Source organism: Homarus americanus, unplaced genomic scaffold (assembly GCF_018991925.1).
Source record: "Homarus americanus isolate GMGI-L3 unplaced genomic scaffold, GMGI_Hamer_2.0 scaffold51476, whole genome shotgun sequence".
NCBI classification, from domain to species: Eukaryota; Metazoa; Arthropoda; class Malacostraca; order Decapoda; family Nephropidae; genus Homarus; species Homarus americanus.
This window is the reverse complement of record NW_024736148.1, coordinates 1865785-1881177: the sequence shown is the minus strand read 5'-3', so window position 1 is coordinate 1881177 and position 15393 is coordinate 1865785. Positions and strand designations below refer to the sequence as shown.

Genomic DNA, 15393 nt, shown 5'->3' with positions numbered 1-15393 from the left:
AGACTCACAGTATATGGTGATGATAAGTATTTTGGGGGTGATCTGTATATTGTAACCTAACCAGCTCTCTTTATTTTAATCCCTGGTTATTTTCCTGTTTTCTTTTATGATACAGAGAACCTTGTTGCCACTCCATTCATCGTACGTCCGGCAGCGTCGCGGTGTACTAGAAAGTTCTCGCTGGATTCAGAGGCCAGAGAGAAATTGATTTGTTTATATATTAATAACATTGCCACTTCTTAATAACAAGAATATACTTGAACGATTTCTGTGTAGTTTTCTTGCCAGAAGAAGCCAAGTGATGTTTTCATATCTCTGATTTTATAAATCCTTGTTTTTTAAGAGATGATTCTGAACTTGAAGAAAGTTGGAACGAATTTATAGCTTATTGTGCTTAACGCGCAAGACGTTACCTTCAATATAAGGTTGTGTTAACAGTGTGCGTAGTGTGTAATAATGGTTGGCGGTTGTTAGCTAACCCTGAGCTGCTGCACACCCCCGATGACACAATGCTCCTCTAAATACGCTTCCTGTGGGTTGATATTAATTGGTGCATGTTAGATATACGTATATAGATAGATATTCAGTAAAATCGTCATACAGAATTCTACTGAGTCAGTATGTATATAAACAATACAACACACAAGTATACAATGTACATAAACCATGTAGGAGACTGTGTACAGTCCGGTATACAAACAATGGTAAACAGTAAGGCGTTCAACTGAGAATAATTTCTCATCGGTAAGGTTCATCAAAACACGTAACTCTGTTGTATTGTTAAGATTTGTTTATTCTTACGAACCTTTCTGAATCCGTAATCTTGTGGGGGGGGGGTCGAAGCAACAAGTAGACAGCGACAAGTCCAGGAATACAGTCATACACCTGGGTCCTTTTCACATTCAGTCTCATTAATGGAGACTTAATGTGAAAAGAACTTAGGTGTGTACGTTGACAATGAGCTGAAGTTCTCGAGCCATTGCGAGAAGATGGTAAATCAGGCAACTAAATTATTAGGTCTTTTAAGAAGGTCGTTCAGATATCTAAATCCCTCGTAACGATCTTTAAGAGTGAAGTGCTTTCCCGTTTGGAGTACTGTCACCCAGTCTGGTCTCCGAGATATGCTAGGGACTGTCAGTTGATTGAAAATGTCCAAAGGAGGGCCACCAGACTGGTGCCTGCACTCCGGCACCTCAGCTACCCTGTGAGATTAGAGCGCCTGAAATTGTCTAACTTATACTACAGACGGGCAAGGGGAGACCTAATCGAGGTGTATAAGCATCTCAGGGGGCACTACTCAGTCGAGTACCCTTACCTGGAGCTGGCGGACGCTCGCCCCACAGGGGGTCACATCTCAAGGTTGAAGAAGCCGCAAGCCCAAGGGGTAACTTTCTCAGAGTGAGAGTTGTGAACTCTTGGGTCAATTTACCAGAGAGTGTTGTGACGGCATCGAGTGTGAGCTCTTTCAAGACCAGACTAGATAAGCACTGGAGCAGGTTCACATACATTCAGGAGCCAGTGCATGCCCAGTACTTGCCAACAGTGCGTAACGAGACGTGACCGCCCAAGCGGCTAACGAGCCAATCAGTGGTGAAGAGGATAAAAGTATAAAAGTAATACATATAATAATGACAAGACCATTATAATGTATGACTGCACATGCAGTGTGTCATGTTTTAATTACCATTTACATTCGATTATGTATAACAGTGTGAGGATAAGAGTGAGTTGAAAATTGTTCGGCGAAGCTTGTATCTATTTTGAAAAATAAGAACGAGAGTTTTTAACCATGTATTTGAGTTGTGGCCATTACTAGTTGATACATATACTGTAGTACGTTGTGCTTGCTACACCTATTACTTTTGTGGGAAAAGATACTGTAGAGTTGGGGTCAAAAGTCTTGAACACTTGATAGTATTTGGCATGTAAGTACCCGAAGATCTTAGGTATTGAGGAGAGTTTTATCCTATTTTGTGGTTCAGGCATATGTGATGACAAGTAGTGTTATTAGTATATCCCAATCATATATGTATAACTCACAGGTAGATGCCAGGTATTGCTAAGTGTTCAAGACTTTTGACCCCGACTGTATATAGAAGTATCGTTTTCTGTTGGATTAATTTCCCGCTCTCCTTATGTCCACACTCGACCTACAACTTGCTCTTTCAGCTGTTCTCTTGTCATAGTCGTGTCATCAAGATCACCAGCATCTGACTGGTGAATAACCGATATGTGATTGCTTGTCTATTATTTAGAGAAACAACGCTGAATAATATTATGCAAACGCTTTACGAAAGTCACATCTAGCTGCTGTGAGTGAGTGAAAGCTTAATTAATATTTTCAAAATGTCTTTGGCTCATTTCCTGAACATTTGTGAGAAAAGGGTTGATACAGCAAATTCAAGATAATTATTTGATATAAACATTAGGGAAGGTCTATCTCCATTATTATATAACATGCTGATAACCACATAGGAAAAAAGAAAACACGAAGTTCCCAAGCACTTTTGTGTATTTCACATCTTTTTTATGTAGTCATCAGCTTAAACATGGATCACACGCACCTACAGTGATTTATTTGCATCATGTAATATATCTCGCAGGACTTTTAAAGAAAGCTTGTAAGAAGTGATGAAGGAATAAATGTCAGTGGTAATGTCATATATATGGTATGCAAATGATACTTCTCTTATTGTAGGTAGTGACCTGCCAGTCTATAATGGGCAATACAGTTGTAAACTCTTGGAATAACCTGCCAGAGAGTGTTATGACAGTGGATAACTGAGGTGCCATGGTGCAACCACTGGCCCATTAGTCTTCTGCTGACGGTCTCTAGCATTATCTCGGAGACCAGACGGGATGACATAACTACAAACGGGAAATCACCTCTCTTTGAGGAGCGTTAGGAGTGTCGGACCACCAAGGTGCGCGAACGCCCTTCTTATAAGCTCTACTAGGTACTATATTATTATAGCTTATAGTTTTCTTGATTTACCTTCTCACAATGGTCCGAGATGTTATACCTGTACAGGTACTTTGGTTAATTTTCGCTCTTTTCAGGAAAAAACATGCTATCAAGCTTCATTACCTTTTAAGGCTATTCATATTCAACTTAAAACACTGAATTATTCAAATGAAAAGCCTTGTGGGTTCATGTAAAATGGTTCTAAGTTTTCTAAAAGGCTAATATTAAGATGATATCCTACAAACCAAAACTGGACCCATGAAAATAGATAACTAAGGTTAAGATCTGAATATACAGGTGTTGGTGCCTTCGTCAAGAATCCTCAATTATGGCAATTAAAATACAGTGGTATTTATATGGTGAAGGTAAAGTGAGCAGTCGCATATCTGACGTCAGTTAATAGTGTTGCCATCAATAGTGCGTAAGATTTCAGCCTAATTTTCTTGCGTATCAATTGCAGCACTTTTCTTGTTTAAATAAGGTGATTTATTATTCAGATAAATAATAAATATAAATTTTCTTTTGTTCTACGGCTGTTTAATATACAGTATCATTGTATCAGCTGGGTACTATTCTTGTGCTAGATTTGATCAGACTTGAGAAGTAATGTAACAGTTTTTATGGGATAACTAATCATATGGTTTATTTTATTTTTATTCTCTTCTAGTTTGGCTATTTTGTTATTTTGTTTATTTTTGTAGTGACAACATTAGGGTTTGTTGCGCATGCGCCATTATTCCCAGCTGAGTGTTGAGCGTCTGGCGGAATAACCTGAGTGTGCTGCAGGAACCTTTTACCAAATATTTTAACAATTTGTACGTCATGTAAGATAGTCACAGGACGTGCACTTGGGTAGATAGCTTCAGGATAGATATAGGTATGTGCTGTAAGGTCAAGTTTCTACTTTTAATGTGTGTAGGTAACAAAAATTGGGTTTAACGAAGGAGGGATTACATTTTGAAGCTCAGTTTTGAAATAGTTCATCTGGGTTAGTGCATAACTAGTATCAAATTACATATAATATCGTGTTGCTGGGTTTGCTGTAGTTAGGCAGGTGTTTGTGTGAAGCGATGTTAATGTGTAAAGACTACAAGAAGTGAAAATATGAAATTACTGACCTTCCTGTAGTGCCAAATTACAAACAAATTTCTTTCAGAGTGCAGAGTGGCGGTGGTCTCATATTATAACGATAAAATGTTGGGCTCTGAGTTTACAGGGTGGCCTTTTAAGTGAATGAATTGATTGCTGAATACCACTGGTTAACTCGTAAGTGGAACAAAGGTTCGGTATTCATAGGGTGTCCTTAAGGCACTAGAAAATACTTGACATGAAACATAGGCCACATCAGCTCATCTCTGACCAGATTTCTGTTCTTTAAAATCCTCCAGGACGCTGTGTAGCTCACCACTGATCACATTCATTTAACATTTTCTGTTCCTTTAATGAACCTCAACTGCTTTGGGTGATGATTAGCTGACTTAGGCCCGGTCTGTGGTTGTCATGATCATTTGTGAACAAGTCAGTAGTGAGCAACATTGTATTGTATTATACAGGGTACAGTATTTGTTTTTCATGAAAATTCCCAGTAGAAATATTTAAGCTCTGAAGTTATTGGTAGTGACTAGTTGGTTATACCTTGGGAATGTGGGGTTTATAAATTAGCATTTGTCTTTCTAACCCTAACCAAGTTAAACTTAAATCATGTAAATTTTTGTTTAAATTTGGTTAGATAGGAATGATTAATGCTTACCCTGTAGTTAAAGCTGCTGAAGCTGTATGATGGGCACCACCTAACATAACCTGGGAATGTTTTGTTAGGTTTTGTTGGCTCTGTGAAGTCTACCATTGAGAAAGATCTAGTCCTGCATCATCCATTGCAACCATCGACTGTTGAATTGCTGTCATGCCTATGGAAAATTAAATGCGAGTGAGTTTACAATCATTATATGATCTTGTTTCTACTTCAGAATCACTTTTGTTAAAGATGGTTGAATTATGAAAAGGCTGTATGTAAAATGTATGTAAAATGTCAATGAAACACTGAAAGTAGCATCACCGTAAGGAGGTACATTTACATGATACTGAACACGTAAAAGAAAACATGAGTGCACACAACCTATTACAACCTGACCTAATCTACCTTAGCTAACCTCACCTAACTTCCTAACTTGTGTATTGTCATTTATATTGTCTTTTCATCCAAACAACATCTTTAGAAAAATAACGAATTCAATCCAATATAAATCGTAATAAACACGCCAAATGAGACCGTCATTGGTTTCTTGATATACAAACAGAGATGTGAACCAAATCATGGTCGCCATGGGAGATTCTACAGTGTCATAATTACAGTAAATAATTTATTTCTTCTCTTACAAAGTATCATCCAAAGAACGACTGTGGAAAATATGAACAAAATATATAAACGAATTCTGGTGATAACGGTCTGCTCCACCTTTACCAAATATTAAAAGTGGCGTTCTCGGAAGTGAAGGGTATAGTTGTTGCAGTTACACCTTTGAAAATACCCTTTAACTGCAAACCAGAGAGGTGCAAACTTTAATGCCAAATTGTTTCAAAAATAAACAAGTTTGCTCATTTTACGTCGTCACGGACTACTTTCTACGGCGCATCACCCTCTCTCGACTCGGTGCAGAGTCTCGGTGATTCGCCACCCTCCCCTCCCGCCCTCCTTTGCTCCCGCCATACTCCTCCCCTCCCACCATCCACCTCCCCTCCCACCATCCACCTCCTCTGCTTCACTACCCACCACACACTCGCTCTACCACCTCCGCCCATCGGTGAGTACCAATACAAACTTAGTAGTTTTCTATGTATGCACTATTTTCTATAGAATGGCAATGATTTTCTGTACTGTATATGTAATGTATTTCATGGGGTAAAGGGAGACTCAGGAACATAACTCCTGTACTTTATATATTTTTTTATGGGGAAAATTGATCCGCTTAACGTTGTTTCATATAACGTCGCATTTTTAGGAACGTAATCCCGACCTTAAGCGAGGACTTGCTGTATTTATTTTTCTGAGAGAAACTTTTATTGCTAACTTTACGTTAATTTCCTGAAGAAAGACACTATAGCGCTTGCAAAAACATTTCTCCATATTTTTTCTTTTTTCTTTATGTACTAGTAATTTACAGGAAAATAAATGTACCGTACTATGATTAGCAAAACTTCAAGAGAAATACTGTACTTGAAATGTACAGGAAAAGATGAAACACTTTGATCATATACAGTAATATCTCCGTTAGCCGTAATCCCTCAAACTCGGAACTCTCTGAGAGCCGGAACTGAAATTGCGGCTTTGGGAACGATTTTCCGAGGAGCACATTTTCCATAAAATTCTGAGAAAATTTTTCTGATACCCGGAAAATTCCGGGGTTGGGGGATTTTTTTTGTCCGGGTTTGCAAGATGAAAATGGGACATTTTCTGGAAATTCCAAGAAAATTATTCCGTTACCCGGAAAATTCCGGGAATGAGGGATATTTTTCCGGGTTCGTGAGATGATTTAATAGGCAATTTTTGGAACTTCCGAGATCATTTTTCCGTTACCCGGAAAATTCCGGGGATGAGGGTTTTTTCAGCTTTGAGAGAGTTGTCTCGTTACTCAGAAATCTCTCATTCCCGGAAGTGCTCTGCACCGATTGTTCCAGCTAACGGAGATATCACTGTAATTAGGTATGAGCGGATAATAACAGAAATATTAATAGGCAAAGTTGAGGGTATGAGGGCCAGGGGAGGGCAGAGACTGGGATGGATGAATGAAATAAAAATCTGGGTACCCAGAGAGATACAAAACTCTTGGAGGATTGGTAAAAACAGCCCGAGAATGTTTAGTGATGGACTGTGGTCGCCAACCCTCAGATATGAGAATGGTACTCTGATTGATTTATCCTATTTTTGGCCTGTTGATCCCGTAATAGTCACCAATGGAAGCCTGTCTCCTTTCAATGGCCGATCTAATAAATCCATTGTATTGTTTAGTCATCGCTCTTCTCTGCCTCTTTTCACTAAACTCACTACCACTTGTATTTTGTTTAGATGACAGTCACAAAATGAGCAAGGGCACACAAAAATGATCACGAGAGCAGCACAGTATGAGACCTATAATCACGTGAGCAGCACAGTCCTGTATAACCTTGTTGGATGTGTGTAGACAGAACCATGCAAAACCAAACTAATGCTCTGAGAGAACCAGAGAAGTGCACTACTCTTGAGTTTTTGTTGATGACTGTTGTATTTGATAATTTAGAATACACCCTTAAAGACCTTTGTTATCGAATCTTAGTAATGTACTGTGTAGCAGGTGAACTTGTCAGATCCTTCGATGTAGTATGAATTTTAGCTATGTACAGTGTAAGTATTTATGTGCATGTATGTACAGTATATATATATGTGCACATACAAACACATATGAATGATATTACTTTTCAAAATTCTTTTGCATGTAATAATTTAAGGACTGCACCATCAACTCTGAACTGGTTCAATATTCACAGATATTTAGAAGTATGAGTGGGCGAAGTGGTCTGGTTGGATCTGGTGGTACATCACTAAGTGGTTCAGGTGCTCCATGTGACATCAGTAACCAACCAATGGACTTGGCTCAGAAAACTGTTGCAAGATCCCTGGAATCGGTAAGTACCAGCTAATCCTTAACCAAGGGGCCTTGATGAAGATAACATGACTCTAAATGAGCATTGAATTAATGTTCTTCATTCTATCTGCTATCACTACCACTCAGCCTTATTTTAGAGTGGCCATTTGCTTTAGAAGTTGAGTTGAATAACTCCAGTTTTATACACACACTATATATTTTTTGTTCACTGTGCATGTATTTACTTATTTACTTAAACATCAGCTCCTATGGACGAGCTGCTACTGAATAAAATTGTTTGTGTCACTGCACCCCAGTTAGATTAGGACATCCAGTCCTCCTGCCTTCTTGATACCTCCATAGCCTTCTAATATAAAAGTAAAGTACCTATGGCATGATCCCTGTTGTGCCTGATAGGCCTGTTTGCAAGCTGACCAACTAAAATGGCACAGTTTTGTTTATTTTCATTTAGGAGTACTGTACTGTACTTAGAGAGTACTATATTTTCAAAGGCCGAATCATTTAGAACTTATTTGGATTGTAAGTCATACAATAAATAGATACACATAGATAAATAATAATGATAGCATCAATGGGTGGGACAACCTTAACAATTAAATGCTCAACAGCCTGTAAATAACAAGAAATAATAAATCTGTGGTTAAAAGCAGTGTATTGTACAGTATTTTGTTGTTGATTGATATGTAAAGCTCTTATCCAAAATGAAAGCTAATGTTTTTTAAAAATTTGTGACAAAGGAGATTTCTTATTACATCCCTTATTTTACTGTACAGTATAGTTAACTGGTTTTATTTTTTGAGACTGTGTTGACCAGTAAAAGTGTATCATATTTCATAAGGTGTATATCCTTCAAGTTGCACTACCTTATTAGTCCAGATGATTCAATGTGATCAAATATATAGACCTTTTCGCTCCCCCAGGCCCCGTTGTGGGTCGTTTGCTCTGTGCCCATGTGGGCTAATTCCCATAAAAAAAAATAATTGGCTTTGCCCTTTTCCTGTATTTTTATGCTCATCTTGTACTACTCTCCCCCTACTGTTGTCCTTGTTTTTTAAGGTTTCTGTACCCTGTATTAAGTAGTTATGAATTAATTGTTTCTTATTTCAGGGTGGCATAGTCAAGAGTGGAGGAACCACATTAGTCCATTATACAACTGGAGGAGTTGCCCAGATATTAACAACAAGTGGAGCTACTGCACATGTTGTTACAGCTAAGCCTGGTTAGTTTATTCTTGAAATTACATGTTTGTATTCAGGTACATTTTGTGTATACTGTATACAGTAGGCTCCCATATTTGGACACCTATTTAGACTGTAAAAACCTCGCAAAATTCAAATCGTCCAAATTTAAATACAACTTCCTATGGAGAAAATTAATTTGAGTCTGGTACTTTCGATGTTTGGCTAAATTTTGCCTTATTTACCCAACTTTTGGGGGGAATTACTACCTGTAATAAAGCAACATCCTAATAAACCAACAAAAATAACAGACAAAGTTAATTAAAAACTAAAAACAACACAGAAAAAGTTAATTAAAAAAAAATCACCTTGTCAGCCAAACTATATTTTGCATGTTTCTTGCCAACTCTGTACCCCCTTTATGCCTTTGGCGGTTCTGGGCGCTTAGGAGGGTTCCCATTCAAACCAGGTTGATCCCCATCACCTACTAGTTCAACACTTGCCATATCAAGGGCGCGAAATGAGCGTCTAAACACAAGATCACCAAGAGATAAAGTTCTGGCTGTCTCAGTGCATGGGCGGGAAGGAACTAATGGCGTTGCTAGCGCCACAAACAACTAAGATAATTTGCATGAATGAAAATGGCTTGTGACACCACTGAAGGTCTGGTAGTGAAGAGACAAAAGTTCCTGCACTTTGAGACCAGCAGACAATCTTTCGCAATTCCTCAGACCTCAATAGATGGTGCTGCCGCACCACTGCCATTAGTAAACAAACTGCACAGCAGCAAAGGTTGTGTAGCTGCAGCCGTTTATTTTATATTTTTTACCTACTAAGTAAGTAAATAATCATATTTTTTGCAGTATATCAACAATATTAGTTTAATCAATTGTTTTATGGTACCTGTATAGAGAATACTTGTAATTGCTAAGTAATGAGGTAACAGTCTTTGTAAGGGGCTGATTTCAGTTGACCCTATGAAAACCTCCGCTACAACCCATCAACTATCGTCGTGGAAGACGCTCAAACCCGTTGAAATTTGAAATTGTCTATTTTTTTTTTTTTTTTTTTCAAAATAAAAAAATACTTTGAATTAAAAACTCGCAAAATTTGAGAACCTACTGTAGACTGATTTTGGTCAGATGTGTCACATAGTGAAGTATTTACACAATCTTATATTTTCCTAAATGACTGATTCAAAATTTTAATCTAGGTTTAGAATTTCTTTTGATAGTGACATTGTGTATTTGAGGCTTTATATTATTGTCTCCCTTTCCATGTTTGCACAGTGGGCAGAACAGAAAGTATGGGTGTTGGTGGACAAACTGTTACTCTGGTTTCACGTACCTCTGGCCCACCAACGGCCCTCAACTTAGCCTCCCCAGGACCTGGTGGTGGGAGTGGCCCATCTGTGCGGACAGTGTCTCATCCTGTAGGCACCTCTGCTAATAGTGCCATTGTGACCTCTTCTTCACCCGCTCATCTAGCTTATCATATTCCACGAGGAGCAGCAGCTGTGGCAAATATGTCGGCCCCAAGGTCACAAACTGTAGCCACACCCATTGTGAGGACAACAGGGCAGCCCCTTGGCCAGCCAGGTTCTAATGTTACTGGACCGTAAGTAGCAATTTCTTGAAATGTAGAATGAAACATGAGGTATTTATTATAAAGTACAGTACTATGGTTTTGAAGATGTTTATGCTTGGTAGGAAGATTGTATGTTACATATATTGAAGTATGCAAAGTGTTCATTATGAAATACAGTACAGTACAATACTTTGGTTTTATGTAGCAAATATTTACGCAGGACTTTTTCTTCCTTTTTTTTTTTTTCAAATCTGGGATCATAAGTCACAAACAAGACTTGCATTTTTGGGGTCACTTTCTACCACATCAGCCATTATGCTTGTGTGTATATGTGTGTGTTGTTAGTTACGGTATGTATTGTAATGCTCAGTCAACTCATTGATGTTACATTGTCTACCTACTGATGCAGATGCCTCACTATGGCAACTACCAAGCTTGCTTCCATGTCATAAAAGTGGTATGTAGCATAGATGGCCTTAGGCAGAGAAGTCCAATCTATGTACGATGCTACTGTATATCTTACCCATACAGTTGTAGCTACATTTATGACAGCCAAGAATATTTATCTCCTTTTTCTAGATAGTTTTTCACATAATCTCGAATACTGTACCTTATCTTTAGACACTTCATAATTTAATATTACTGTATTTTCATTGTTTTTATGCTCTGTCCACCATCACCGGAGGGCATTCTGTGTTTGCCTTTTCTTTCCTTGGGGTTAACATTATTTGTCCAGGCGAGGACATATGTTTTACAAGCATTTCCTAGTTTCTTAACATCTTAGCCTCTTTGTAAGCATTATAAAACTACTTTGATTTACATCTGCAGAAGTATTAAAGGTTTTGTGATGTAATTTATTTATGATATTTCCTGGATCAGCCGTTGCAATGTGGTAGGACAGCGTGTGGTGCCTGTATCAACTAGTGGAGGATGTTATCGTGGTGCACCGTCCCCTGCTCACACTGGCAAAGTTAGCCCTGCCATTCATCCTAATGTCACTGGAACTAGTTTAAGGTGTGTCACTGTTTAGAACTTTTTAAACATTATCTTGAGTTTCATCCATTACAAAAAAAAATATAATTGAATTGTTAATACATGACAAGCAGTTGAATATACCATTAATGAAAAAGAACAATGTATTTTGGATTGTGTGAATGACCAATAATATTAGGTTTGGCCTTTGCTGTGGGAATTCAATGAAGGAGATAAACTAAAAATTAGTAATATAATCTCTGAAATGAATTGCATTCCATGCTCATAAGCTTAATATTGTTTGCAGTCTTGGAGTAGCACGAGGTTCCATGCCTGTGCCGCGGCCTGGGCAGCCACCTGGATCCATAACCACTTATCATGCTGGAGGAAGGCCTGCCGGGGTGCCTAGTGGACCCATTAGGGGAGCTGGAGGCACCACCATGAGAGGGATGGTGACTGGGGAAGGACCGAGGGGAGCAGGTCCTAAAGCTGTTCACATCACACAACCTATAGTCCAGCCACAGGTTAGTATGGAATATATAGCAGTATACTGTAGTCCCATATGTTTGTAGGATTAGTTTTCTTTTTAACCCTCTCGCACATCATGACACAAATCGCGTCAAATCATCGGGTAGCACTATTTGCATCGGTGACACGAATTCGCCCCAAAAAGTTTTCAAGATAATTGCGTCAAATTTTCCTGCGTCATAGATGACTGCATGATCTTGCGGGGGAAGCTTCCAGAATACCAAAGCGTGGATGGAGTTCCGCCGTCCATCAGTTTCCTCCTGTCAGCCATGCTGGTAGGTTGCATTTACGTATCTCTCTATTTCTTCTCCCACCTTCCCTACAATTAGTCATGTCAAAATTCCAAGGACACCGTTGAAAAGTTCATAAAATCACGCTTCTATAACTATAATACTGTACCTTGATTGGTTTATGAGAAAATGTCAGAGATATGATACTGTATTGGGAACACAAATAATTTTTTTCTTCTTTATTTGGAGTAAAAAAAAAATATTCACATCTTCATTTTGTTCTGCTTATGTTAAAGCCAAAACAAAAACAAAGTCAGTGATGTATAAATCATAAAAAAAAATCATGTGGGAAAAATTGGCCACAGAGCGAAGATGGCCAGACCTTGTGTGAGTGGTCCCATATGACTTTTGTCGTGGTCATGGAAACATACACACTTATTGCGTGCGCGGGAGGGTTAAATATCATAAAATTTAGTATTATAGAGCCTATGGAGAAATGAGGTTCAGTTCTCAGTGTCCTCCTTGACTATACTTGCTTTTTTGTCTGTGTTCTTCATTATACAGGTACAAGAATTGTTTTTTCATAAATTTGTATATTGTAATTTTGTTTGCCACAAAAATTTTTTGACCAATTTTTTTACTTTTTCACAATCCTGTCATGAGAAAAAATTCAAATTGCAATAAACAAGGAACACCAGTATATGAGTATTGTATGTACTGTATTTCCTTTTTTTCTTTTTTTTTATTCATATAGGTAATTTAATTTTTCTTTCGTTTAATTCCTATTTCTTCATTGTTCATTTGTGGATATCGTATGCTGTCTTACCAATGATTTAACCACTGAACTCCTGTGTTAAAAATTCTTTCTGTAGCTGTGCTTAATATGTAAATATGTGAGGTTTAACCCACAGTGACTGGATATTATTATTATTTTTTTTTAACATTCATTTCCTCTTCAATTTAATAACTGAATAATCCTTCTACACATTTGGTTTAAACTAGTGAGTGAGAGAAATATTGGTCTTTGGAAGGTTTCATATCATGTTATCCCATACTTGTAGGAAAGGTAATTAATAAATGAAACTGAGCTTCGTTATGATGATGTGAAATTACAATTAGACCGATGGTGGTTGCGACTTACTTGACCTTGATTACGTATCCCACAGATCCACATTATATTTACTAAACATCCACATCACATCCACATCATCTCCACTAAACATCCACCATTCACCCACACAGTCATTGAGGTCTGTATAATAATCATAGGTTTTATGCAGTAGTGCAAGGAGAAAAGTTACTCCCATATTTATTGGGTAAGTTTGATTACTATACTACCAAACCATGCATGCTATAAGAAAACCCAAAACACCAATCTCTTAAAAAATAAAAGTTTACTACATTTTATGATACGATTTGATATAACAATTCCTGGTCTGAATACCCTTGCTTTAAAAAAATGCTTTTCTGTGCACAAAGGGCAAGGCAGTGGAACAAAAACCAAATTTCTCTTACATAAGGGGGTACAGTAAAGTTATTATTATTTTTATTATTATCATCATGATTTTAATTTTTTATTGTAACAGTATTACTGTATACAGGTATACAGCGATATCTCCGTTAGCCAGAACAATTGGTGCAGAGTACTTCCGGGAATGAGAGATTTCAGGGTAACGAGAACACTCTCAAAGCCGGATAAAAATCCCCCATCCCTGGAATTTTTCGATTAATGGAAAAATTTTCCCAGGAGTTCCAGAAATTGCCCATTACATTATCTTTTGAACCCAGAAAAATATCCTTCATCCCCAGGTAACAGAAAATTTTTCTCGGAATTTCCAGAAAATGCATCTGATTTTCATCTCTTTATCCCTGAAAAAACTCCTTCATCCCTGGAATTTTCCGGGTATCAGGAAAATTTTTCTCAGAATTTTCTGGAAATCGTTCCCAAAGCTGGAATTTTCCAGCTTTTGGAACGATTTTCCGAGAATATGTCAATTCCGACTATCGGAGAGTTCCGGGTTTGAGGGATTCCAGCTAATGGAGATATTACTGTATTTGGATACAGTATTTTAAGATATTTGAGGAAGGGTATTGTAGTGGGTTTGGTCCAGTATATAGTGAATTCATTTGGTATAGAGAGGAATATAATACTGTACTGGAATCTAAGGAGCAGTTTGGTATATTGCAAATTTTGGGAATATACAGAAATACGAAATACCCTGTAGAGAAGTAATACTGTACAGTATATACAAACAGTCCCCATCTTACGACAGGGATACGTTCCTGGACCCTCATTTCAATGAAGGAATGCATAGAATTGTTTTACATATGAAAAAAAAAATTCTAACCAACATCAAACTGAAATGGATTGAGGTAAGTTAGATGAGGTCATTGGAACAACAGGTTGTGTAATTTGGTAAAAATTTCTTAACCAGGAGTCAAGTGTTAGGTCACGTGTTTTGTTACAACTGTATATACCTACAGTATATATATAACCTTGGTCTTCTGTAACTTCTTGTCAATATCCTCAGTTATTTACTACTTTTTTTATTATTTAATGTTTTGTCTACAGAATAGACATGATATCTGCAGAGTACAATAAATATAATTTGAATGGGATGTAGACCAAATAGGAATAGTAACCATTTCAAGAGTAGACACAATGGGATGTTACTATACAGTATATTTATCTACTGTATTACCTTAAACGTTGATGGGAATACATATGCTATTCTAAGTTGCAGCAAGACTTTGAGATAAGCTGATTATTAGTGGGGTAAGTTTTGATTGTCTTTAGATTGAAAATGGTTACTTGTAGTATCAATTTATCTTTGTAAATTTCATTTTCTTTGTTTTATTTCATTCATTATTTGTCATCATTAATTTTATTCATTCATTGTAGTAACGAATGATCTCAAGATTTCCAAATGTGCTGTTGGTCATTCAACAGCACCTGGGCTTGACAATGCAGGGAGGCAGAAGTGATACTTGTCCAAAGTTCAGGTCAGGTCATTGTGAGAATAGACTCACAGGAGGAATCAGCTGTGACGTCACTGAGGCTGCAGCATGCACCTGGGCTCTCTTAGATCACGTCATTGTGAGAACAGAAAAGTCAGAGATCAGGTCAACTGTAATGTCACAATATGGTTAGTGTGAGTGTATTAAGAAGAAAATCCAAAGCTGACACTGGTGCTATACCTCTGGCTTTGGAGCCAAAGCCAATCCAAAAATATTTCACTTCCAGAAGCTGCAGCTGGCTTTAGCCCCATGTCTCACACACACACACACACACA

The 15393-nt window shown here is 37.7% G+C and overlaps 1 protein-coding gene across 4 annotated transcripts in view; it reads left to right on the top strand.

The window, feature by feature from the left end:
• The first annotated feature begins 3712 nt into the window (after positions 1–3712).
• The window catches only part of LOC121872036 (mucin-12-like), a 31208-nt gene continuing 19527 nt past the window's right edge, over positions 3713–15393 (top strand). For 2 of the 4 annotated variants that reach the window (XM_042374682.1, XM_042374681.1), the window contains exons 1-7: positions 3724–3842; positions 4784–4892; positions 7487–7624; positions 8713–8824; positions 10073–10400; positions 11250–11384; positions 11650–11866. In XM_042374682.1, coding sequence (XP_042230616.1) covers positions 4887–4892; positions 7487–7624; positions 8713–8824; positions 10073–10400; positions 11250–11384; positions 11650–11866 — 936 coding nt within the window. In that variant the 5' untranslated portion in view covers positions 3724–3842; positions 4784–4886. Of the gene's footprint in view, positions 3843–4783; positions 4893–7486; positions 7625–8712; positions 8825–10072; positions 10401–11249; positions 11385–11649; positions 11867–15393 lie in introns of all 4 variants that reach the window. The other 2 variants (XM_042374683.1, XM_042374684.1) reach the window with 2 other exon arrangements.